This window comes from Acanthopagrus latus, chromosome 9, assembly GCF_904848185.1.
Source record: "Acanthopagrus latus isolate v.2019 chromosome 9, fAcaLat1.1, whole genome shotgun sequence".
NCBI classification, from domain to species: domain Eukaryota; kingdom Metazoa; phylum Chordata; class Actinopteri; order Spariformes; family Sparidae; genus Acanthopagrus; species Acanthopagrus latus.
Genome location: NC_051047.1, coordinates 1,056,565 through 1,079,548, shown reverse-complemented (window position 1 = coordinate 1,079,548; position 22,984 = coordinate 1,056,565). Strand labels below are relative to the sequence as shown.

Sequence of the window (22,984 nt, the reverse complement as noted above, 5' to 3'; positions counted from 1 at the left end):
CCTAGATAACAAAAACCCTGAAGCTTAAACACCCCACTCCCCTCTGTTGTAGTAATGTGTTTTTGTTTTTTTTGTTTTATTTTGCTTTTCTCTTTTGTCTTTGTTTTGTCTTGTTCGTTGTTTTTTTTTTTCTTTGTTCCCTCTTATTTATCTATTTATTTTTTCCTTCAGTCGGGTTAGGGTTAGGGGTTAGTTGAGAATGTCAGTTATAACAGCCCATGTATTAAAAATGTTGGTTTAAATAGGGGTCAGGCTCATAATTACAGTTAATGTGTCGAGTCGGCCCAGGCTCGGACACCACATGCACAGGCTCGGGTTGGGTCGGGCTTCATTTTTTAGGCCCACTCCAAGCTCTAATGTATATACATATGTGACGAATAGAACATGAACAATTATGTACTGTAGATCAGTCAGATAGGAATGCAGCTCTGACATGTGCCCATGGTGGTGCTCTTTTCTGTTATCACTATGTAACAATGACTCTGCGAGCTCCGGCTCTCTGGTTTATCAGGTGTACTGCCCAAGATGTGTGCACTTTACAAGGGACACACAAACCAGCACATACACATAAACACACTCACTGCATTAACAACAAAATTGTCCTTGTTAAATATGGATCAGCTTGAGTGTGCCACATCTTTCTCTGCATGAAAGTCACTGAATCAATGTTGTTCAGAAATCACCATGATGCATCGGTATTTGTCTTCCTCTTCACCTCTCCACAGACCTCCAGCAGTGACAGCAGCCCTGGTGGTTTTGTGTGCTTACTTCTGTTGATCAGTGTGTCTGCTTTGGCAACCGTCATTGCTACAGACAGAGTGCATGCAAATGCACTGCAAACTGATAGAATTAGTTTATCTAGACTATTTTTGAGCACTGAAAGACAGCATCAGTGTACCGTTTGAAGGAATTTCATTCTCTGAAACTGTTCACACGTTTAGTGTTTGAGCTATAGGATACTATTTGTAGTTGAAGTGATGCTGAACATTTGATCAGATAGCTCCGGAGGATGGAAACTTTTGTACAAACTTCCGCATTCATATCTTCTGTCTGTAGTTTCCCCTGTCATGTTATGCTGTGGTTAAACTCTTGCAAGTGCCTATGTGCTGCAGTGTTACAAAAAAAGAAGCTGGTGTTGTGCAGATCACAAGTCTATACAGTCAGTCTTAGCTGTCCTCATTAAAGAGTCACAGTGGTTTAGTGCATATTAGGGAGTGTAATTCTGAGAAGCAAACACCACTCAGTGCAACTTGCCTGTCTTTGTGGCTGTCTTATTCTATAATTATAATAGTAAATAACTGCTTCCTTTGGCTTATTGTCATTGGAGGTACAGCAGGTGGTCTTTAGGGGATAATATTTTAGGCCCTCTCCACAAATACAGAAGTATTTCTTAAAACCTAGCATGTTGTGTTTGGGCCTTTCGTACACATGTGCAGAGGTGTTTTAGGTCACTGAGAATGGACCTTTTAGAATAAAATTGTCTGAGTTACAGATATTTAGATACTTGTCACTGTTTGCATCTTGACAGGAAAAAATTTAGTTTTTTCAAAACAGGTGACACAAACAACCATATTTGCTTCCTAATTGGGTCCTTATCTGTGTATGTAGCATAATTCGTTTAAAAATGTATTTTGTGTTATGATATTGTTGAGTATTTGATTTTGTACAGTGACAGAATGAAAGTTATGTTCTTTGTATTTAGAAACACACAAAGATGCATTGAAATTCAGTGATTGAAAGAAACAGCTACTGACAATAGAAAAACAGTATTATCCACGAGGATTCTGTCAAGAGCAATCACTTTTCCCTACATTGCTCATAGTATGCTTTACTGCAGATTAGCATTAGGCTAACGGGTACCAGCTTGCACCAAGGGTTTGTGACTGTGTGTTTAAATTCATGTCAATCATGATATCACTGAACTCATCACTAACCGTGACTCCAGTTCTCTCTCCTCTCTGGAACTTTGCATTCATGTAGTAAGTTACATCTCTCCTCTGTCAACATTGCAGGACACAAACATCCAACAATTAAGGGTCTTCACCACACAACATATCTCTTTTTTTTTGTTTTGACATGGCATTGATGAAGGTCATGCTGTGCCCATCTACTTTTTGATCACATTTCAGTTTTAAAAGTTTAATGCAGGATTTCCCTCTGCACTCTTATTGTATGAGGTGTTCCTCAGAACAAACATAACATAATTGTTTTCATAGACTGATGACTTTTGATAGTGCTCTTAGTTGTTTGTCAGTTGAGTTCCTGAGAGGGCTGGTAGTGATGATCCTGTCAGAGCATTTTGCTGGAACAAACTGAAGCAATAATCTGACTGTGTGTGTGTGTGTGCCTTTGACAACAATGCACAAACACTAATGCCATCTCTAGGGAGATTTGTGCCTTTCTCACAAAAATGAAAATAAATGAAATGAATGTTAGAATGCACACACTCACATTAGATACATTGTCTTTGTAGTGTATTCAATTGAATATGAGTTGAAAAGGATTGCAAATCAATGTATTCTGTTTTTATTTACGTTTTACACAACATCCCAACTTTATTGGAATTGGGGTTTGTAATTAGGCTACCACAGGTTACAATAACTGGGGTAAGCAAGTGTGACTTAGTAAATTTTTGCCCTTCTATTCACCTTTTAGCCTATGTGCTGATGACAACCGTGGACGGAGGCCTTTTGTTTCCACATCGTCTGTCCATGTCCATCCATTTGATGTACATACATCCATCTCATTATCATGAATGCAATATCTTAAGGTTGTCTACATTATATTTCAAAGGAATATCCTGATGACAGGATTTTACTTTGTACCCCGTTGGACAACAGTGTGCTCAGCAATGAGTGGCACTGTCTGTATTTCAGCTGGTCGACTCAACAGGAAGTGGATGTATAGTTTAATGCTATGTTAACAAGACTGCATCAGCTGATATTTAACTTTAACAGCTCCTCTGTGAACTAAGTTAAATTAGCTTAAGGTGTGTAATGTTAAGTTACTGTTTGTCCTTGCATAAGCCTACAAGTGAAACAGTCTGGTGTATATGTGTAGGCCCAACTAGAAGGCAGTGTGAAGATTGCTGTTAAATAGCTGTGGCAGAGTCTGGTGCACCCACATAAACTTAGGCTATAACTTTAAACAGTGGTGCAGGTATACAACATATAACTACTTATTTTTCAGTCTGCGTTGTGTATACCTGCTTCTAAATCCCCTCTGATGCGCATCTTTGTTACATTGTTTGTTAACCCATGACAACACATTAGTTAATGTTGTATGGACTATAGCTGTTGGTAGCAGTTGTTGATTTTGTTAAAATACTCCAAATGTAATTTTAAGGGTTGTTCGTCAGACAACGGCGCTAGACTTGCTAAAATGTGCTAACAGCAGTTGCCACTTGGTGCCATAGCAATGATAAACATCACATCACATTATGGGCTGATGCAATGGGAGTACTGTAGAATGCAGGGTCAGGCAATACAGTACTGTGATGTGGTCTTTTGAATGTCTATAAGTAGGCACTACGTGTTTTGTAAACCCAATTTTAAGGTAATCAATATCCATGTTACCCATCAGTATTCATTTTAATAAGCTAATGACACAGTTCCACAGTGTGCAATTGTGTTAGTTTACAAAGGCTCTTGCTCTGGGTGACAATGCGCCTTATGGGGCCTGGAAGACCTGTTGGATGATGGCCCAGTAAGTGAAGAACAAGGTCCACTATAATGCTAATCAGGTGTTAAGTGCCAGATAAGCAGCAGATATATGTGAACACACTGTTTAACAAGTAGTGACGGCAGACTCCCTTAAAAAAAAAATCTAACAATTTTATGAGTTGTTAAGTCAGCAGAAACGTCTCTTTGTGAAATGACAAATATCTTATTTTTTATGTTTACATGCAGCAAATGTGATACAGTGAGTTACTTTACCTTTGTATAAATCACACTTATCCAGGAAATGCACAACGCTGTGTTTCTTCAGTTACTAATGGATTTTTTTCATCATCAAACAAAACATAAAACAAATCAGTGTAGTGGGGCTAAAATACAAGAATAAAAGTATATCGGCCTATACAATTAAATGCCGTGGAATATATAGCCAGTGTTACAGCTTGTGAACAGGCCTAGTGGAGGGAATTTTCCCCAAAGTGTTTCCTGGGAAAGGGCCACGGCCAGGTCAAGGTATTATAATGATGAGTCCCATCACTAACTGATGCGGTGTTCCCAGCACTTCATTGAGGTTGTCCAGCATTTTCTCATCTCTCACAGCCACTGAGGGAAATTTCTGTTGTAGCATTTGTCTTGACACACCAAGCCCGGTATTTGTCTTGTGGTGTAACAAATCGGAAAAGCAAGCACCCATAGCAATCCATGCTGCGCTGGCTCAATCGAAGGAGAGCTGAGTGGTCCTTTTGTATGACCTTACGTATTTCCGTGTCCGGATGCTGCCGGGAAAACTGATGAAAATGACTGTTGAAGTGAGTCTGGGGGTGAACGGTGACCTTTCTGGCTACGCTATCTGCATTGTCTGCACATCTAGAACAGCCCAAAGTTCTCTGATCTCTTCCTTCTGTCTCTGGCTCTCCTCTCTCTCTCTCCTGCTCTCCACTCTGCAGGCTTTCAGTCTGCACCCCCAGTGCCTCTGCTCGCCTCTTCTCTGCCTCATACTCCTCTGTTCCTTGTACAAGCTCTCTGCTCAATGCACCTGATGACCATCTTTGCACAACACAAATTCACAAATACATTAAGCTACAGAGTGATAATGAGTAAAACATATGTCTCATGTACACAATTGCATGTGACATCCGTCAACTTTTTTGGCCTTTTTATGGCAAATGAGTTGAGTCAGAGCAGGGAAAATGTCAAAATGGTAACACAATGTTTTATTCAGTGTTGTCCATTGATTCATTATCTAGTTTGACACTAGGACTACCAGCATTTTAGCACTCCCTGCAATGTCTGTCGTAGCATAATAATATGATAATATATTAATAAACTTTATTTATATAGTACCTTTAAAACAGAGTTTACCTACAGTCAACACATGGAAGTCTAGACTAAGGTAAGTTAAGATAAGAAGGCAGAACACAAAATATAAAAACACCTCAAGTCACAAGTTACAAGTCAAAGGAATAAAAGTGACTAAACAGGCAAAATCACAGAAAAGTAGGAGAGCGAGAAGAAAGAAAATAAAGAAAAAGAAACAGATCATTTAAACATGTAGATGCAAAAATAGAAACAAAATAATAAAAAGCAATGCAGGCACATCACATCACTGAGAACTTCTCAGTATATGTTAACAATCTTTTAAAATGTAATTGTTCTCAGTGAGAAGTAAAAGGAATAAGTGATCTATATATAGATTATGATAATGAAAAAATTAAAGCAGTAAAGGACATTCAGAAAGAAAAAAAAACATCACAAGGGAGGAATTAAAAACAAATACAGATCTCGTGTACACAACTGCATGTGATACCCGTGTTTTCAAACTGACCTCTAAATGCCATGGCTACAGCATGTTGTCAGTTCCCGCAATTGCCACTTGTTCATCCCCCAACTGTCCAGCATTCTGATTGGCACTTCCTGTTACTGACCAACACATTTGTCTGCTTGGTTCTTTCCTTTTGCACCTTAATAGTCTGAGGGTTTGATGACGGAAAGTGTTGTCTAACAGGAAGTACATCAAAGGGTCTGTTGAACCTCTCAATGCAGCCAGGAGCAGCAGGCAGTTCTTCAACTAGAGAAAGGGTAAACGTGTAACGATGTGATCAATATACTCATGCAAGCTGTTATAAATCAGTTATGTAGTAGAGAAAAGTATTTGCATTTGGGTGAAATTTATTCACCTCAACAAAACTGGCGAGTGGATGACATTGGTTTGGACCAGGTGATGATGTCCCCTGACGCTGATCATGGGCCAGAGAAATAAAGATGGGTTTGAAGATGTGGTATGGCAGCAGACAAACTGAAAGAACAACCTGGAGGGATTAGATTAGAAAAGATTTTCACAGTACTGCCCATTATTATGAAAAGCCAAGGATGATGCTGAGTTTATTATATAGATTTTTTGATAAATGGAAATCAATTACAATTAAAAAAGCAATATATTCCTTAAAAGGTGCAATTATTAAGAAACTGCCAGAAATCAAAAGTAGCTTCTGATTCGGAGCCAGTAGCTCAGTTAGCTGTGCAGTGGCCCTACTCCCTGACGTGAGTTTGCCCACAGCACAACCTTGGATGATAGAGTAGTCACTGTGGGCAGCTGAGCTCAGTCAGTTGGCTTGGTGTTAGGAGATAGGATGGGCCAGGGCCTGCTGGTCAGCATGCTAACTAGAGTATGCATATCTGAAAGATGCAACAAAAGCTTCTTTAACATAACGTCAACACTGGTGTTTCCTCGCACTCAGTTTTTAATGGTTTTTTTTTCAGTGTTTTGAAATTCTGGCATCCTCTGAAATATTGCCCCCTCAAAGGTGACAAAACAAGGCCATTACGTTTATATAAGTATAATATAACTCAAAGCCACCTGAATGACCACAATGTTTCGAAGCACTTTACCCAACAGGCTTTGGGAGCTGGTGACCTTTGTGCTGCGTCGTGAGCGTTCTATATGTCTCAGCACTGTCAGGTAGGACAGCAGCACCAGCAGGTAAACCACAAAGAACATGATTATAACAGGCACAGTAAAAGCTGCAGACAGACTGCCCCCTATTTCCACTGCAGAGTTGTAGCACACCACTGCACGTCCTCCTTTTTTAACTTCTTCATCCTTGTCTGCTGCAGCAGCTTCGTTCACTGAATAGTAAACTGTCACAGGCACAATGCCCCCTACCGCTAACACCCACACTGCAGCACACACCCTGCTGGCGAAAGAGGTCTTCTTGAGACATGTGTAGAAGCCATGTGGGAGTAGTATTGCGCAGATGCTAGGCCTGGAGGCATGGGTGTGCCGGATGAGGGCTGCAAAGCGGCTAAGTGCCACCCAAGTGACAATCATGAGGCTAATGTAGATGTTAATGTGGAGCACTGGTGTGATACCATGCAGGACGAGCTGACACAGGATGCCTCTTCGGGTCCAGACTGAGCCCCAGGCATAGTAGGCTGCGAGGAAGGGTGCGATGAAGGACAACAGCAGATTGGAGATACACAGGTGGGACAGATAAATGTGGGTGGGGGAGATGGTGGAGATGCATCTGTAGAACACCCACAAAGACAATGCATTGCCTGGCAGAGCAGTGAGAAAGAGGAGTGTGTAGACAGATGGAAGGAAGAAGACGGTGGCAGCAGTGGGGCAGAGAGAAAGAGCAGAGGAGGAGGAAGTGTTATCTAGTGGAGAAGTTTGGAAAGTGGACAATTCCATTTGATCTGTAAGAACACAAAAGTAATAGTCAAGTGAGACAAGCATATCTGCTGTGATACGGCTCAATTGCATATGTAAGAAATGAATCCAGTAGGTGATCAGTTTCATGTGTCTGTGCCAGAGTATGTCAAATTGTATCTAATCTTTTTGAATGTTGGGTCAATCTAGGGAGCTCATATTGAAATAGACTTTACAAAGTGCCACACATTTTAAGGTAAACTGAAAGATGACAACAGTTACGTAATTTCCCTAATGTTTTCATGTAGTCAGTTATAAACAATTTGTGTAAGTATACGTTTTTTTTCAAAAGTTCCTTAAGTCATTCTCTAAAAACAGTGTTACTTTGCGCATAAAACCTTCAACATATTTTAGAATTTAGAACTAGTATTTTCAGTCTTGATACAGCGGGTTGTCACTAATTATATCCTGTTCTTAAGTAACTGAACAAGACACTGAACTCAAAATCACTCTCAATGTGTTTATGATAGGAAGAAAATCTAAGTCACTTTTGTCAAGCCACAGATATAATTAATGTTGTGTAATACTTTTAACAACAATTTTATATACATACCGTTAATAGGAGCTCTGATGAGTTGATTCCAAGGCGTCAGCAATGGAACACTCCCTCAAATTAAATATTTAGAGATGAAGTCTAGCTGTTTAAACACTGGCTAACAGCAGTCTTAATAAAAGCTTTTTCTGTAACTTCCTGCTTTCTGTCAAACTAGAGGTCCATTGAGCCACTCAGCACGGCTCTCTGGTTTGTGGGTGTGATGCTAGACAGCAGGGCGTTTGCGTAACTTCATTATTATGTAAACAGTTTAAGACACATTTTGCAGTCCTTCCTTTTCTCCTTTTCTTTAATTCATGTATTTTTCTTTTCTGCAAATATTGAGTAATGTATTTAAATATCTAACTCTGTGATCCTCCCCAGCTTGAGTTTCTCCCACATGAAATACAGTTTCCATCTTTCCCTTTCTACACTTGTCAGTCTTTTTCATTTCAGCTTCTGTCAGTTTTTAATCTGCCTCAGGGTGGTGCTACTGTTCTATTCCAAGCTGTCAATCGAGGACAATTAAGAAAGTTTCAATGAGCAGGGAACTCCACTCTTTGCAGCTGAGGGAGGGGCTTAGACCTCCACTCAGAGCACAGAGAAACACACACACACCCATACCCATACCCACAAACACATGAAGCAGCAGACAACAGTTGGAGTGATGGTATGTGATATATTTATGTAATAGACATGTATTGAAATACAGTTATAGTACAACAAGTGTGCCTCACAAGAAGTTGCTGTAATCGTCCTATTCTAATCTAAGCACGAACCTTAACGGAGGATTGTGTATTCAAATAAATGGAAATGGTTAGTAATGTGATGTTGGGTCTCTGTAAATAAGTAAAAGAAAATTAGTATGGTCTTGACCAGCTCCAACTTAAGTGTCACAAGATAACATTTGTTGTGAATTTACATTTTATACATAAAACTGACTAGACGTGACTTCACAATATGACACATATTGACACATATACAAGTTTAGCTAACTAATATCATTAGTATTGTTTGACTAGAAATCACTTTATGCCCCCCTGTCTCTGTATCTTTACAGCCCAGCTAGGCGGGATGAAGTAACCCTATTCTCAGTTATAGTGCTGGTTAAGCTTATGCTTGCCTGTCCTCTGTCAGTCTTCCCATTCTTACTGTCCATCTCAACAGTGGAGCTGCTACCACTGACTCCTGCAACATCTCGTACACAAAACATATTGCTTACCAAGCGCAACACCTCCTTCCTCACTGAAGAGGATAACAGGAAATACATAACAGGGTCCAAACAGCTGTTGAGCGCAGAAAAAAGCAAAGCCATCTCATTGGCATTGTCAGCCACACCCTGCCAGAAACATGAAGTGTCTGTGATCTGGGTTTTTATGTAGAACACCCTGACTGTGTGATAGGGTACAAAACAGATGGTGAAGAGGAAGAGGATGAAGAAGGACTTCCTGGCAGTTCGAGCATAGCGCGGTGCATTGGGCAGGTCTGGTTTCTCTTGTGATGTTCTTAGAAGCTTTAGGGCAATCTTTCCATAACACACTACAAGAGAGATGAAAACGAGCCAGAAGACAACCACCAGAAAGATATTGATATAGGCCTTCCACTTTGCACTATGGAGAAGCTTGTAGTGGAAACATCTGGGGACAAAGACATTATGTTAGCTCAAAATGCCCATATCACAAAGTGAATTAATATGTGAGAAAGTTTGATTATAGGTTTAACAAACCTGGTCAATTGTGAGTCATTCCTTGATGTTAGGAACACCAAATTCACGGCAACGCCCACAATCCAGATTGCTATACAGAGGGCTGTGCTCCACCTTGTGGACCGCAGTCTGTGCTGCACCCCTGTCCTACGATGGATCTTCAGGTAGCGATCCACGCTGATGAACCCTAGCAGTGTGATACTGATATACATGTTCATGTAGAAGAGGTTGCCAACTACTTTACACACGGTGGGACCCAAGTTCCAGATATTACCCTGGCTGTGATACACAATTCTGAATGGCAGACAAACCACCAGCAGCAGGTCTGCAAAAGCTATATTTATGAGAAATACCCGCACAGAGTTCTTCTTAGAGTCAACACAGAAGAAAACCCACAAAGCCACCAAGTTCCCAACTAGACCCAGGGCAAAGATTATAGAGTAGAGCACTGCCAGTGGGCTCTGCAGTGACTCGTAATCCACACAGGTTTGGTGAGGGTCAGGGGTTGGAGTTAAGTTCATTTCGCTGGTCTTTGTGGTGATGAGGAAATCAGAGCTATTTGGAGGCTGGAATGTGGTTGTAGCAGGCATGGTGGGGATTTTTTTATGTCGTGGTGAGATTTAAGATCCTCAGCCCTGCAAATGGGAAGGAAACAATGGTGAAATACTTTAACTATTGTTTGTTTTTTAATTTGCTGCTTCACGTGGGAACATTTTTTACTCATAATTGCAGGTTTGTGACGGAAAGCTGTGTGGATTAGCCCTGAATCAGAACTAATCCTGCATATCACATATAACACCAGCTAAACACAGAAAGTTTGAGAAAGAACAGCTGACAACTCTACAGGTCAACAGAACTCGTGATTATTTGTATTTTTAGTGTGCTAACACACTCAACAATGTAACATCAGTACACTGCAAGGACTACATATCAAAAGATCAGCAACTGAAAGGAGAAAAAAGAGCTTGCCTTGCTCATAGCATGCAGCCCTTATCTTGCAACCAGTGTGACAAATGACAGGATACTGCTTATATCTGAATAAGTTTACTTTTCGAAGTGCTGACCTAGTCCTGGAAGTCTAAAAAATATTTGCCCTTGTTTCTTGTACACACACTATTACTGAAGAATACTAGCTCATCTGTGGTCTTTGCGGTCCTTTTCTTGTCCTGAGCCACTCCAGTATATCCCCTCGAGTTTAATCTGTAGGAAACACTATCCGAAATCTGCTGTCTCATAAAGTTCAAGTTCCTTTCCTTCTGTCACTCCATGCACTCTTTTTTGCTACCCTCTATCTGTCACTGACCAAATATTAAAAGATCAAATGAAAATAGCACTGCGTAGTCTACCTCTGTTTTGTTTCCTCTCTGTAAGACGCATGCCCTCCTCAGCTGTGCTGTCAAAAGAAGAAGTAGTGATGTTGTAGAGCTGTGGTCAGCCCCCTCTTTCTTTGCAACTACTGTGCAGATCTCGGGCTGAGAGGGAGAAAGACAGGGCAGGGCTTAGAGCAGACCTGCTGATCAGACATATGTGGGCAAGCCATAGGATCACAGAGCATGCGCCACTTGTATATACACAATATGCTTTCCGCTTTTGGCCCTGATGATTACATGGAGGAGAAGCCTGAGTGTAGCTGACTGTGACAGAAAAAAAGGCACCCAAAATATCACTCTATGCCCTCACAAAAATTAAAGCAATGCCTCAGAAAAAAGCAAAGGCATGGTTTGAATTTCCATTTAATCCACATTTCCACTTAGTAACTGCTATCAATTTCTAGAGCTGAACTTATAGGCAAAGGGTCAAAGGAATCATACCTGCTCTTGAATGTTAATCATGACATCGTTTTGAAATTTTGGATCAGAGCAGTGAGTGGCATTACTAACAGTCAATATGTGTGTGCCGTACACAAACAAATTTACACATGGAGCAAATTAACCAGCCTGGGAACTAAATCCTCTCCTTGGTGAAAGTTTCCAAAATTGTCTTTTATTACTTTATCCACTCCCAGTCCAAAAATGAAATGGACAAAATCCAACTATTAAATTGATTAGTAATTGCTGTAAATTCTGTTTTCTTCTGATTCTCTTACAACCCCAGCTCCGACACAGTTGAGACACTGTTTTAAACAGAGAATAAAACAGAATGTGTTTTTTTTTCATTTACTCAGTTGAAAAGAGTGCAAAGACTATTTATTTAATGTATTATCATCAACTTATTCTGAGTTAATGGCAGTAACGTGTCTCAAACAAGTTGGAACAGGACTAGCAAAGGACCAAAAAAAAAAAAAAAACACCTGTTGGGAACATTGTACAGGTAAATAGGTTCGTTGATAACAGATGATAGTATCATGATGTATGAAAAGGCATCACCTAAAGGCTCTGTCAATCACAAGCAAGGATGGGTAGAGGTTCCCCACTTTGTCAAACATGACTGTATAAAGGATGTTCCTACATTGGCACAGGAACATTTCTTAAAAGCATTTTCGGTAGACAGACGTAAATCTGTACACAACTGAATCCTGTTCATATTCACATCTGCATTTCTGTGTTCAGTATCCTGGGTTGGAATTGCAGCTGTATATCAAGTGTGAAAGTAGGAAATATCTTGGTTAGAAATAAAACTTAACAAATTGTATGAAGTACTTGGTGCCCTGATAACTCACCTGGTCAAGTAGGTAGATCACTGGTTGCTTCGCTGCATGTTATCCCCTCCCATTTCTCTTCATCTCTCACTTTAGGCAAAACGCCTTACAACATGATTTTAAAAAATGAATGAAACTACCAAATCAAATTTAAACTTAAACCAACAAACATTCTACTTCATATACTGAAGCAGAACCTAACATGTAGAGGATTGGTTTTCTTATGACCCCCTTACAATATTGGTTTTTTGTGTGTGGTTATGGTGGGTGATGGTTTGGAGGTCTGGGTATGTCTTGCACAATTGATTTATGGAAGGGTGAGGTGACACACTTTGATTAGCAAAAAAACACCATCAAATCATGAGTCTTCTCTCCTATCACCACTTGTTCTCAGCCTCACTGTGTGCTGCTGGCATCCAAAGAGAACTCTGCTCCAGTGAAGTTGGGGGGGTTTGGAGTCGCCATCCAGCTTGGAGAGTCGGGACTGGTGGCAGGAGGTACAGTAAACCCAACTGTACTAGAACATAAACACTCATTACTTGAGATAGTGTGCCCATTTCAAAAAAGGACTAGATTGTTACAGAACCTATTTATGTCAAAACGCTGTCTAAAGTAGGCGGACCAATGTATCTGTTGGCTGATATTATCATCCAGTACTGGCCTATCACAGATAAAGATGTTGAACATATACAGAGAATAGTTGCCTAATATGCACTGGTATAAAAAGTCAAAATATCCTTTCTCTGTTACATATCTTTGTCACAAGTGTTTGATAGCCACATTTGAGGGATCAGTGCAAAAAGTGTGCTTATATTTTCCAATGTATCAACATCAGAATCTCTTACTTCATAATTTCTGTCAACAAAAATCGAGTGACTGTTTGGCTCTCATATAAACCTCCATTCATTTAGGGTTAGGCAGGCATCACAGGGAATGTGGGGTGGAGCACTACCAAGGATCACATATTGTCCGTTGTGAATAAACATCTTTAAATCCACTTAGAAACCAGAAAAAAAGATGAACTTTCCAAGGAAGTTTCTTTCAGTATCAAAGTAATCCACTGATTTTCTGTTTGTACATCCATGAGTACACTATAAACATGAACTGCAAATAACTAATTAGGCCCTGCACACTGAAAACACAGGTAGTCTGTAGCGATTGGAGCTGTCTGTTCATTTATGACTCTCCTGTAGTAAACAAAGCTACAGTAAAGGTTTGCTTCCACTTTTGTGTATCCATATACTCATGGTAGGATACAAAATAGCTAAACTTTCATGAAGTGCATGAAGAGTAGGAAGGAAACCCTGAAACTAGAATTGAAATTAGTAGTGAAAAAGTCCCATTCAGTGCAATTGTGTATGTGTGATTTTGCTTAAGTGTGCATATCTTAGGATCTTCATTTCAATTACTGTGTATACTGTCGTTCCCAGTGTTCATGAGTGATGCACCTACAACTCTCTTGTCTTTGTAATCCTAGGTAGAGTAGGAACTCCCCACTTCATGGCCCCAGAGGTGGTGAAGAGAGAGCCATACGGTAAACCTGTGGATGTGTGGGGCTGTGGAGTCATCCTTTTCATCCTCCTCTCAGGTTGTCTGCCTTTCTACGGAACTAAGGAACGTCTGTTTGAAGCCATCTGCAAGGGAAAATACAAGGTATTTTTATGCACGTGTGTGTACATATATACGTATATATGTATGTGTGTGTGTGTGTATATATATATATATATATATATATATATATATATATATATATATATATATATATATATATTTATATATATATATATATTTATATATATATATATATATTTTATATATAAAATATATATGGGCCACTCAATATTATTACTATTTGGTAATGAATCACTCTTCATCCCCATTTTATTTACCAGCAATATAATTAATGCAGCTATCGTTGTCTGTAATTGATACCCTACTTTTGATATTATGTATGGGCCACAGGACTGACCAATCCCAGAAATGTGTGTTTTATCTAAAAAGTCTGTGTATGTATGTGTATGCAGATGAATCCTCGCCAGTGGGGCCACATCTCAGAAAGTGCTAAGGATCTGGTGAGGCGCATGCTGATGCTGGACCCTGCTGAGAGGATCACTGTCTACGAGGCTCTTAACCACCCCTGGCTCAAGGTATATAGATCATTCAGTAGCACATTTAGGTCATGTTCATGTTGTTTATTCTTAATTGTACTGCAGGGGTATTCAACTGAAATTTGCATAGGTCCAGTTAGAGAAAATTTCCTTAAGCAATGGTCCGTACCATCATAATGTCTAATTTGCATCATCATTAAGTGTCATATACCGTATACTGAAGTAGTCTCGTAGTTGTATCAACGTCTGCATGTAAACAAGAACTCACTGTCAAATCAAATAAAGAAAGAACATTTCAAAACATTTTGACAATATTTATTGTCACTTTACATTTAATTATGTTATGCTACTGCATTGCCCACAGGAAGTATGTATTCCTATTGAAAAAAGTCAGCGGTTAAGTAGCTTTTTCATGGATGGCCAAATGAGGCTGTGTTTGAAGGTGGGACATCAGGGATATTTAGGTTTTTTGTGAAATTCGCTATTCCAGGGTATAATTGGCCATTTTTGACTATTTTTGATTTTGCCATTATATTTCACTTTAAAAACTATTAACTTTGCCTTGCTTGGTGTCATATTTTTCAGCACAACCTCACATGTGTGACTGTACAGTTTGTTTGTTTTTTTGTTTTTTTTCGTTTTGACATACTGTATTAACACAATGGACCTAAACTCACAAGAAAACATAAATTCTGAGTAGGAAACAGTTAGATTTTTTACTGTGAAAATCACAAATATGTTTAACAAACCATTTTTATTACTTATAATGCAAATATAGATTGTTGTTTGCTAAATTTGTGCATTGAAATGTACACAGTTATATGTAACTATTTACATTAAAAGGCAGGCAATGCCCCAGGCTCAGGCCTCCCTCAGCTCCTTCCAGCTCAATGAAGAGCTGCACTGCCTGCTCCACATTCAGCCGTCTCCTCATTGTTTTGACTCATTAAACAAAAAAACGACTCCACAACACACTAAAACACCAAACACTACGTAACACACTAACTATACACTCCAAGCACACTAAACGTCACAAATCTTTCAACGCTCATAACTCGCTATCACTATCACCGTCGCTATCACCGTCACTGTTGCTGTCACTCTTTCGCCGCCATCCCTCCCACAACTTCCCCCTGTCCCCCAGCAACCAAATCATGTGGTTTGCCATATAATTTTGTGATTGGTTGGTGTGGTGCCGTTTTCCACCAATAGGAAACCAGTAAATAGTCTGCGTCTTGCTGCTACTTCATCTTCAATTTGTCTTGTGATTTGGACACACCAGTGTGTCCATCGACTCAGTAGGTGGGGCGTGGGGGTGGGCACGTGGCTATGGTGGCTATGGTGGCTGTGGTTGACAATGCTAGCAGTCTGATCCTGATCTGCAGAGATATTTGAGGCTCAGAGACACACACATACACACTGACAGACAGATTTCTTGCTTTTATCGAAAGATAATATCATACATATTTTATGATACTGTAGATATGTATTATTTTCTTCACTCTGTAAGGAAAAGAAGGGCTGCATTTAAAATGAAATAGTGAAAATAATTGAAATAGCTTTTTTAAAATAGTGCATCTTAAAGTACTTAATTTTTTAAGAATAAAATGAAGTGAAGCAGCAGCTTGAGTTTCCCTTTTTTCATTAATAATCCACATCTTAACAGTCTCAACCAATTTTACAACAGATAGATATTGACACATCTTAACAATTGAACAGTTTTACAGTTTTGCTTTCTTTCCCTCTTATATCCCACTCCACTTTCTGTTGCTCATATTGGGCTCTCACCACTTTAATCTGTCTGTATTCAGAGACGCAATGTTTACCGCCTGGAATGCACAGATTTGATTGGCTGAGTAGCATCACATGGGATGGATTAACTTGCCTGCAATTGGTCAGTGGATTTCCAAATCCACTACACCAGTACCGCAAAGTCTAGAAAGGCAGCGCTGGTCAAAATAGAAGTGCCCCGACAAAATTTTAAATATTATAGACTATAGGTCCAGGTCCGTATAGGACGGCATCTGGGTCTGGACCCTGACTGCGGTCCGTCTGTTAGTGACCTATGCTGTACTGTGTTGAGTCTGATTTAACAGGTAAGTACAACAATTTGCTATGAAACAAATGAAACAAAACCTGGCAAAATTGCAAAATAGAAATCTGAAAATGTATTTCCTGCCTTGGAAAATGGTAAGCGTGGGCCTCTTAGGCTCCATCCACAGTTAAGACCTGAAACTTTTGGTCTCTTTTTTTAGAACAAGATTAGAGCAGTGTAACGGTGTAGCCTAAATCCATCACATGATATTCAGTCGCTTGGATTGCAGCTTTTCAGACAGGAAAACAATAACTGAGTGCTGGTACAGTGGTATACTTGCTGGTCTCCTGTTGTCAACAGAAACTTTTATTGCGTCTTCTTCTAGCGACCGTGATGGAGGGGTACTTAAATACACCTACTTCACAATTCAAGTGAGAGACTAGCAGTTCCTCTGGGTGCTGTCTGACACATAGATTAAATAATCAATTTGTATTTGCAATGTCCAGTTCAAGTATCACCATTAGACTTTCTGGCCATTCAGTAACCCTAACCCTAACCCTAACCCTTCTTATCCTTGTTTATATACCACAACAATCTGAATGTAGCACCACAGGGCATACTTATATTTGTATAAACATACACTTTATTAACATGCAAACAAAACACAATACAGGAAACCAATCGTCTACCCTTCTTCCTGTTTTCTATGTTACTCAACACTACTTTTTTGACCTATGCACATTAACCGCAGTGCACTTTTCACGTCCTGAAATGTTAGTTCTGTATTTTTGACAGTGCTCATGGCAACACTGCCTTGTGGTCAAAGTTCCACATCAGCTTTATGACACACTGACAACACAGAGATGATGTGCCTTGACCAAACTGCTTAATTTGTAAACCAAAAGGTCCTGGAACACAGACAGGGTGCTGACCAGCAGGTCAGAAGGAGTGAAAAAGAGAGGGAATCACACTTCAGTTAACAAAAGTTAACAAAACTATAGTACAACTGTAGTTTAGAACTGAGTATTATGTACATATTTATTAAGCAGAGGATTGACAATAATCTCCACAGGGGAGATGCATAGCAACAGCTGATGAATATTACTGTTTGTATGTGCTTTTTCTCCTCTTTTTTCTCTCTCCTTGACTCTCCCTGCACCTCCCTATTGACCTTCACTGTAGGTGGACTGCTACAATGGTGGGAAATTGAATTAGGATGGAAAGATCTACAGACAACTGCAAAATGTAGCAGGCCAAGAAACCAAACTAAGTGACATGTTCTGTCTATCTATCTGTCCATCTGACAGACAGGATAAACAGCAATACACTAAGCCCTACATATTTCAGGTTCTGTTGCACCGATGTGAATCATTTTTTTAGCTGTCCATCATTACAGTATTTCAGTGGACTTTTTCTAAGGTGCAAGGTGTAAGGCTGACGACTGTGTTGCCAACACTTAAAGGGTAAAATCAAGTTGTCCCTTTCTTTTTCTGTTACACTGACTGTGTTGTGTCCCTGAACAGCCAATCAATGGTCTCTGCTGTTTCAACATGCTCAAAAGGCAGAAAACCCACGGACAGGAATTGACCTTTGCCTATGATGGACACACCGCAATAACTAGGGCTACAGAGGCTCACCGACGGCCCACCAATGGCCGACCCTCAGCCTGATGTGTCAGGGCCCTGAGAGAAAGTAACAACAGAAAATTAGGAGACTTCCAAGAAACTGATTGAAAATAGTATAGTCAAAATTTATGCAGCACAGGCTATCCTGAATTTTAGTCTTTATAATGTGTGACACTAAAACCGATGGATCCCACATATGCCAAAGTGGTTTCTGTTTGAAAATAGATTTGTTGTCTCCTAGCCCAAGCTGAAATGACTTTGCATTAAGAAGTGTTTCAGTGCTGTCAAGTGGGCTATCTATGCAGGAAAAAACTATACATATTTTTTAGATTGGTGTCATATGAAAGGAGAAAGCAGAGAAAATGGACAGTGGTATTCCCTTTTGCTCAAAAGGGAAAAAACAACCAGAATGCACCTTGCCTCACCAGAACAATAAACACTCCTGCGAGTGGGTGACATACTACAAGTTAGGCAGTATCTGGTTTTGCTTGGTTTCCTTTTTGAAACAATAAAGAATAAGGCGTCGGGCTGGTGACAAACAATATGGTAGTTCATCTTACTGTATCTGAAATATGTTTCCAAAAACATTTTAGATGAGAAACAGGCTGTGTAGTAGCAGGATCTTGGTTAAAAATTTATCAGCACATCATAGTTTTGACACTTGAACAGAGTTGGGTCAGCCGCCCTTCACTTGATTAAAGAGAGATCGGGAAGGGTGTCCCTCCTCCTCGTCTGGCTATACTCATTGTGTCTGTGCAAAATTTGGCACAACAATCGGTAGTGGATACAACAGCCCTAAATAATCCAACGCAGGTCTTGCGTTTTGGTTGTTTTTTATTTGGGGTGGGGGGGCTCTTGGTACAGGCAAAACATTATAGTGATACAAAGCTGGTTGAAAAGCAGCATTTCCTGCAAAATTAATTGTTTTTTCTGCATTGTATTTTCAAGGAGAGGGACCGGTATGCCTATAAAATCCATCTGCCAGAGACTGTGGAACAGCTGAGAAAGTTCAACTCCAGAAGGAAGCTCAAGGTTTGCATCTACATACATGCTACAATGCATGCAATAGAATATTTTGCAACATTCAAGCCTTGTTGTCATGACATTATCAATGCTCTGATGATGAGATAAGTCTTCACAGTTAGTCTGTGCTGCTGTTGCTGTGTGTCAGGGAGCTGTTCTGGCTGCAGTGTCCAGTCACAAGTTTAATTCGTTTTATGGAGACCCCCCTGAAGAGCTCCATGACTTCTCAGATGACCCCACCTCCTCAGGTACACACAAAGACACACACTCACAGACTCTGTCATCACTGACACACTTCCTCTCTCAAATTTCTTTCCTCTGGTTTGTTCTGTGGTTGTTATTTGTTTCCGTGTAAGACCCTGTACAGGCTGCTATTGCTCCAAGCCAGTTGAGTTTTGTTAGATCTATTACACCAACAAAGGGGCCATTCCAGATAGTAACCATAGATTTGCAACACTCTTGCATGACTTGTATGTATTGTTTTTTTTTTATTATATACACATTGTACAGACAAATTCTATTATGTAATGTGACAATACTGTGGTTATAGAATTGGTTAGATTCAGGCACAAAAACCCTTAGGGTAGGGTGAGGGATAGATCATGTTTTGGATTCACTTTTGCAAGGTTCTTTTGCGGGCAGGGGTTCCCATCCAGATGCAACCCCAGAAAGGCAGTGTGCAGGCTCTTCACAGAGAAATGCCACCTCATGTTTTCTCTCCAATTTGATTTTTCATTGTATTACACAGGTTAATAGATGGTTTATATGCAAAATATTAAGGCTTTAGAATATGTTTATACTTTTGATGTTTTGTAACTGTTGAGTACTGAGTACCAGTATGTGACACTAACAACTACAATAATGTGTTTGTCTGTTTCAATTAATGCTTCCCACCTGCTAGGACTATTGGCAGCAGAGCGTAGGTATCCGTTGGTTGAGTGTGTTGTGATACTAGATACTTACTCTTAACTGTAGCTGTTAAGTCAGAGACTAAAGGTTGTGTTTCTGTGTTTAATAGCTTTACAGCTTTAATGAACATTTCAGAGAATGTTTCAGTCTTTGAAACTAGAGGTGACTGGTGGATGAAGGTGTGTGTGTGTGTGTGTGTGTGTGTGTGTGTGTGTGTGCTGCAGGCGCTGTGTCTCAGGTGTTGGACAGTTTAGAGGAGATCCATGCTCTGACAGACTGCAGTGAAAAGGATCTAGATTTCCTTCACAGTGTTTTCCAGGACCAGCATCTACACACACTGCTCGATGTAAGTGTCACACACAAACACCTTGAATATATAATTTATTTTTAACAAGATGGTTCATCTACTTCTTTCTGCTCTACTTTGTTGGTAACTTAAACAGATTAGTATTCATCAAGGTTAATCCACTGGAGTTGTTAAATGTGTATTAAAGGGGTGCCTATTAGCTCGGTTGGTAGCGCGCGACCCATGTGCCGAGGCTCTGCAGCGGACCCGGGTTCGACTCCTGGCCCGGGTCCCTTTGCTGCATGTCCCTCCCCCTCTCTTACCCTGTTTCCTGTCACACTCTTCAGCTGTACTATCAATAAAGCCAGAAAAGGCCAAAAAAATACTTACCAAAATGTGTATTACAAACAATTGTGCAGTGTTTAGGGGTCTTATAATTATTTTAATGCCCTCCTTAAGTAACAATTTACCATAAATCTATTTACATCTCTTTGTTGCGGTCCGCCACAATATCAGCATTGGCAGCCACATGTCAGTTTTTCATTTTTGGAGCCGCACGTCTCGTTCTCACTCATTCAAGACAGCACACCTGTCAGTGAATGGCATGATGTTATATACTCCATATACAGCGGATGGCAGTATGGTTTTTAGTCCGCCAGTTAAACCAACAAAGAAGAGGAGGATTTAAGGCAGTTGGCTTAAACGTAACTTCCTCTGCAAAGACAGCGGATGGCCTCATTGTCAAGCCTTGAAGCCAGTTTTTGTTGTGGCCAAGCCATGTTATTCCAACATCATGTGATTCGCCTGGGACTTTTTCTCAAAAGCTTACATTGTGAAAAACGCGTCTGTAAAACGATAATGAAAGCCTCACAACCCTGTGGAGTGACCAGTTTTAGTGTCAGAATTTGGGCAGTTCAGTCCAACAACATTTGGAGAGTCTAGAAGATCCACCCGATTACATTTTATCCCCATCCATGTTAGCTCAGTGCTAAACTGGAAGTTAGCTGGCTCAGTTTGTGGTCTTGAGTGAGTCTCTATGGCACCCAAGCCAGACAGTCGCCACCACAGTACACTAACTTGTAATAAGGACCCTGTAAGTCTGTTCTTATATTATGTAACTTAGTGATTATGATCCCCTGTGAGAAGTATGTACAGTTTATGGCACTTAGTCACTCACAGCCAACTATATCGGTGAAACTGGATTATATTTATGACTAAAATGTTTTCTGGTTTCCCCTCTGATGTCCTCGGTCTAGACTGTCTTTGATTTAATGAGTTTCCTGAGTGACTTACTGTTCTTGCTGCTAAAGTAAACACTAACTGTAGCAGCTTTTAACTAGTTAACTCTGATAGCCATGCAGCTAGGTGACTCTAGATGAGACTGGGACTGAGAACTCAGTGTACCGGGGGATTGTTTTCGTTTATGCTGCAAGCACAGGACCTTTTGGACCAAATGGATTTCCTTTCATTCACATATGAGGATGCTCATTGTACAGTGTCAAAAGGTCATGCTGTCTTAACATGTGTCAATAATTTCCTCGCCTAATTCTCCTGTATGTCTATTTTGAACACAAACAGCTGAAAAATAGAATACTGAAACTAACTAAAAAAAAGTCTTGTGCTGCTCATTTTTATGACTCAGGTATGTTGAGAGAGCTGAGCTGTAGTTCACAGCAGCAGTCTGTTGACGTCCTATGGTCTAACTGGTTCACCACATCAGCACCATATTGGGTCACATAATCCCAGTTCCCAGCTGCTACCAGAGGGTAACATTTTAGATTTGTACACCCTTTGTCTAACACTCTGAGAGCATCGTTTAGTCTTTTTGTGTTGTTATTACTGCAGGTGTCTATGTTTTCTGTTCCCAAGTGTTTTTACTCTGTTGTCTCTCTGTGGTTTGTGTCTGTCTCTGAGTGTTAACAGAAGATCTGCTGGCAGGAAAAGAGAATTTGCAAGAGTGTCAGCACACTTGAGCCATTGAAAGGACAGGACCATTTAGAAAACCATATGATTAGGGATGTGAATCTTTGGGCTTCTCACGATTCGATTAGATTCCGATTCTTAGGGTCACTATTCGATTCAAAATCGATTCTCGATTCAACCGATTCTCGATTCAAATGATTCTCAATTCAAAAATTGATACAATGCATAATGTGTTAGGGCAAATTATGGCATCAAAACAATACAGTTTGTATAAGATAATGTGATTTTTAAATAAACTGATTCCAATAATGTAATCACACAAAGGCAAACTTAAGACAAAAGGTACTATTTATTCATGCTAAACAAATAAAAACTTACTTACTGTACAAGAAATAACTTGCATAAATAAAATTGCCTAAATAGAAGCTCAGGCCAGCTGCCCCTTTCTTCCAGAAGTAAGTCTCAACTCTCAGTGACCACAAGAATAAGTTCAAGTACATAATATCTATCTGTTCATAAATAAAATTGCCTAAATAAAAGCTTAGGCTTGCTGCCCTTTTCTCCCAGAAGTTACAAAAATAAACTGTACACAATTAACACAAATTTGTGTTTTGTGTGATTTTTCAAAATAGAAACTTTTTTTAGTCAGTCTCAATTTTCAGTGACTACAAGAATAAGTTAAGACATACAAAAAATAAAGCTTCTGTTAATACATAAAATTGAATGAATAAAAGCTTAGGCTGGCCACCTTTTTCTCTCTCATAAAAGATGCCCATTCCAAAATACACAACAGTGAAACTGGTGTTTTCTTTGATAT

At 39.8% G+C, this 22,984-nt stretch overlaps 3 protein-coding genes across 19 annotated transcripts in view; 1 reads left to right on the top strand and 2 right to left on the bottom strand.

The window, feature by feature from the left end:
- Positions 1-22,984, top strand: part of caska (calcium/calmodulin-dependent serine protein kinase a) — a 181,271-nt gene that overhangs the window by 100,603 nt on the left and 57,684 nt on the right. For 12 of the 17 annotated variants that reach the window (XM_037110242.1, XM_037110252.1, XM_037110247.1 and 9 more), the window contains 7 exons: positions 12,653-12,755; positions 13,736-13,911; positions 14,283-14,405; positions 18,975-19,058; positions 19,198-19,297; positions 19,951-19,968; positions 20,183-20,304. In XM_037110242.1, the coding sequence (XP_036966137.1) occupies positions 12,653-12,755; positions 13,736-13,911; positions 14,283-14,405; positions 18,975-19,058; positions 19,198-19,297; positions 19,951-19,968; positions 20,183-20,304 (726 nt within the window). The remainder of the gene's footprint in view (positions 1-12,652; positions 12,756-13,735; positions 13,912-14,282; positions 14,406-18,974; positions 19,059-19,197; positions 19,298-19,950; positions 19,969-20,182; positions 20,305-22,984) is intronic. The other 5 variants (XM_037110259.1, XM_037110246.1, XM_037110243.1 and 2 more) reach the window with 1 other exon arrangement.
- Positions 4,891-8,093, bottom strand: LOC119026125 (probable G-protein coupled receptor 82). Its single transcript, XM_037110267.1, has 4 exons — positions 7,937-8,093; positions 6,532-7,370; positions 5,852-5,983; positions 4,891-5,742 (listed from the first exon to the last, which is right to left on the bottom strand). The coding sequence occupies exons 2-4, from the start codon at positions 7,363-7,365 to the stop codon at positions 5,515-5,517; spliced, it is 1,194 nt and encodes a 397-aa protein (XP_036966162.1). The 5' UTR covers positions 7,366-7,370; positions 7,937-8,093; the 3' UTR covers positions 4,891-5,514.
- Positions 8,574-11,112, bottom strand: LOC119026126 (probable G-protein coupled receptor 34). Its single transcript, XM_037110268.1, has 3 exons — positions 10,967-11,112; positions 9,642-10,255; positions 8,574-9,552 (listed from the first exon to the last, which is right to left on the bottom strand). The coding sequence occupies exons 2-3, from the start codon at positions 10,208-10,210 to the stop codon at positions 8,970-8,972; spliced, it is 1,152 nt and encodes a 383-aa protein (XP_036966163.1). The 5' UTR covers positions 10,211-10,255; positions 10,967-11,112; the 3' UTR covers positions 8,574-8,969.

Coding starts and splice junctions, on each gene's coding strand:
- LOC119026125 (XM_037110267.1), bottom strand. CDS start 7,365: ATGGAATTGTCCACTTTCCAAACTTCTCCACTAGATAACACTTCCTCC. Junction 5,984..6,531: donor GAAACATTGTGGTCATTCAG/GTGGCTTTGAGT, acceptor TAATCCCTCCAG/GTTGTTCTTTCAGTTTGTCT. Junction 5,743..5,851: donor CACTCGCCAGTTTTGTTGAG/GTGAATAAATTT, acceptor CCCTTTCTCTAG/TTGAAGAACTGCCTGCTGCT.
- LOC119026126 (XM_037110268.1), bottom strand. CDS start 10,210: ATGCCTGCTACAACCACATTCCAGCCTCCAAATAGCTCTGATTTCCTC. Junction 9,553..9,641: donor AATGACTCACAATTGACCAG/GTTTGTTAAACC, acceptor CTTTGTCCCCAG/ATGTTTCCACTACAAGCTTC.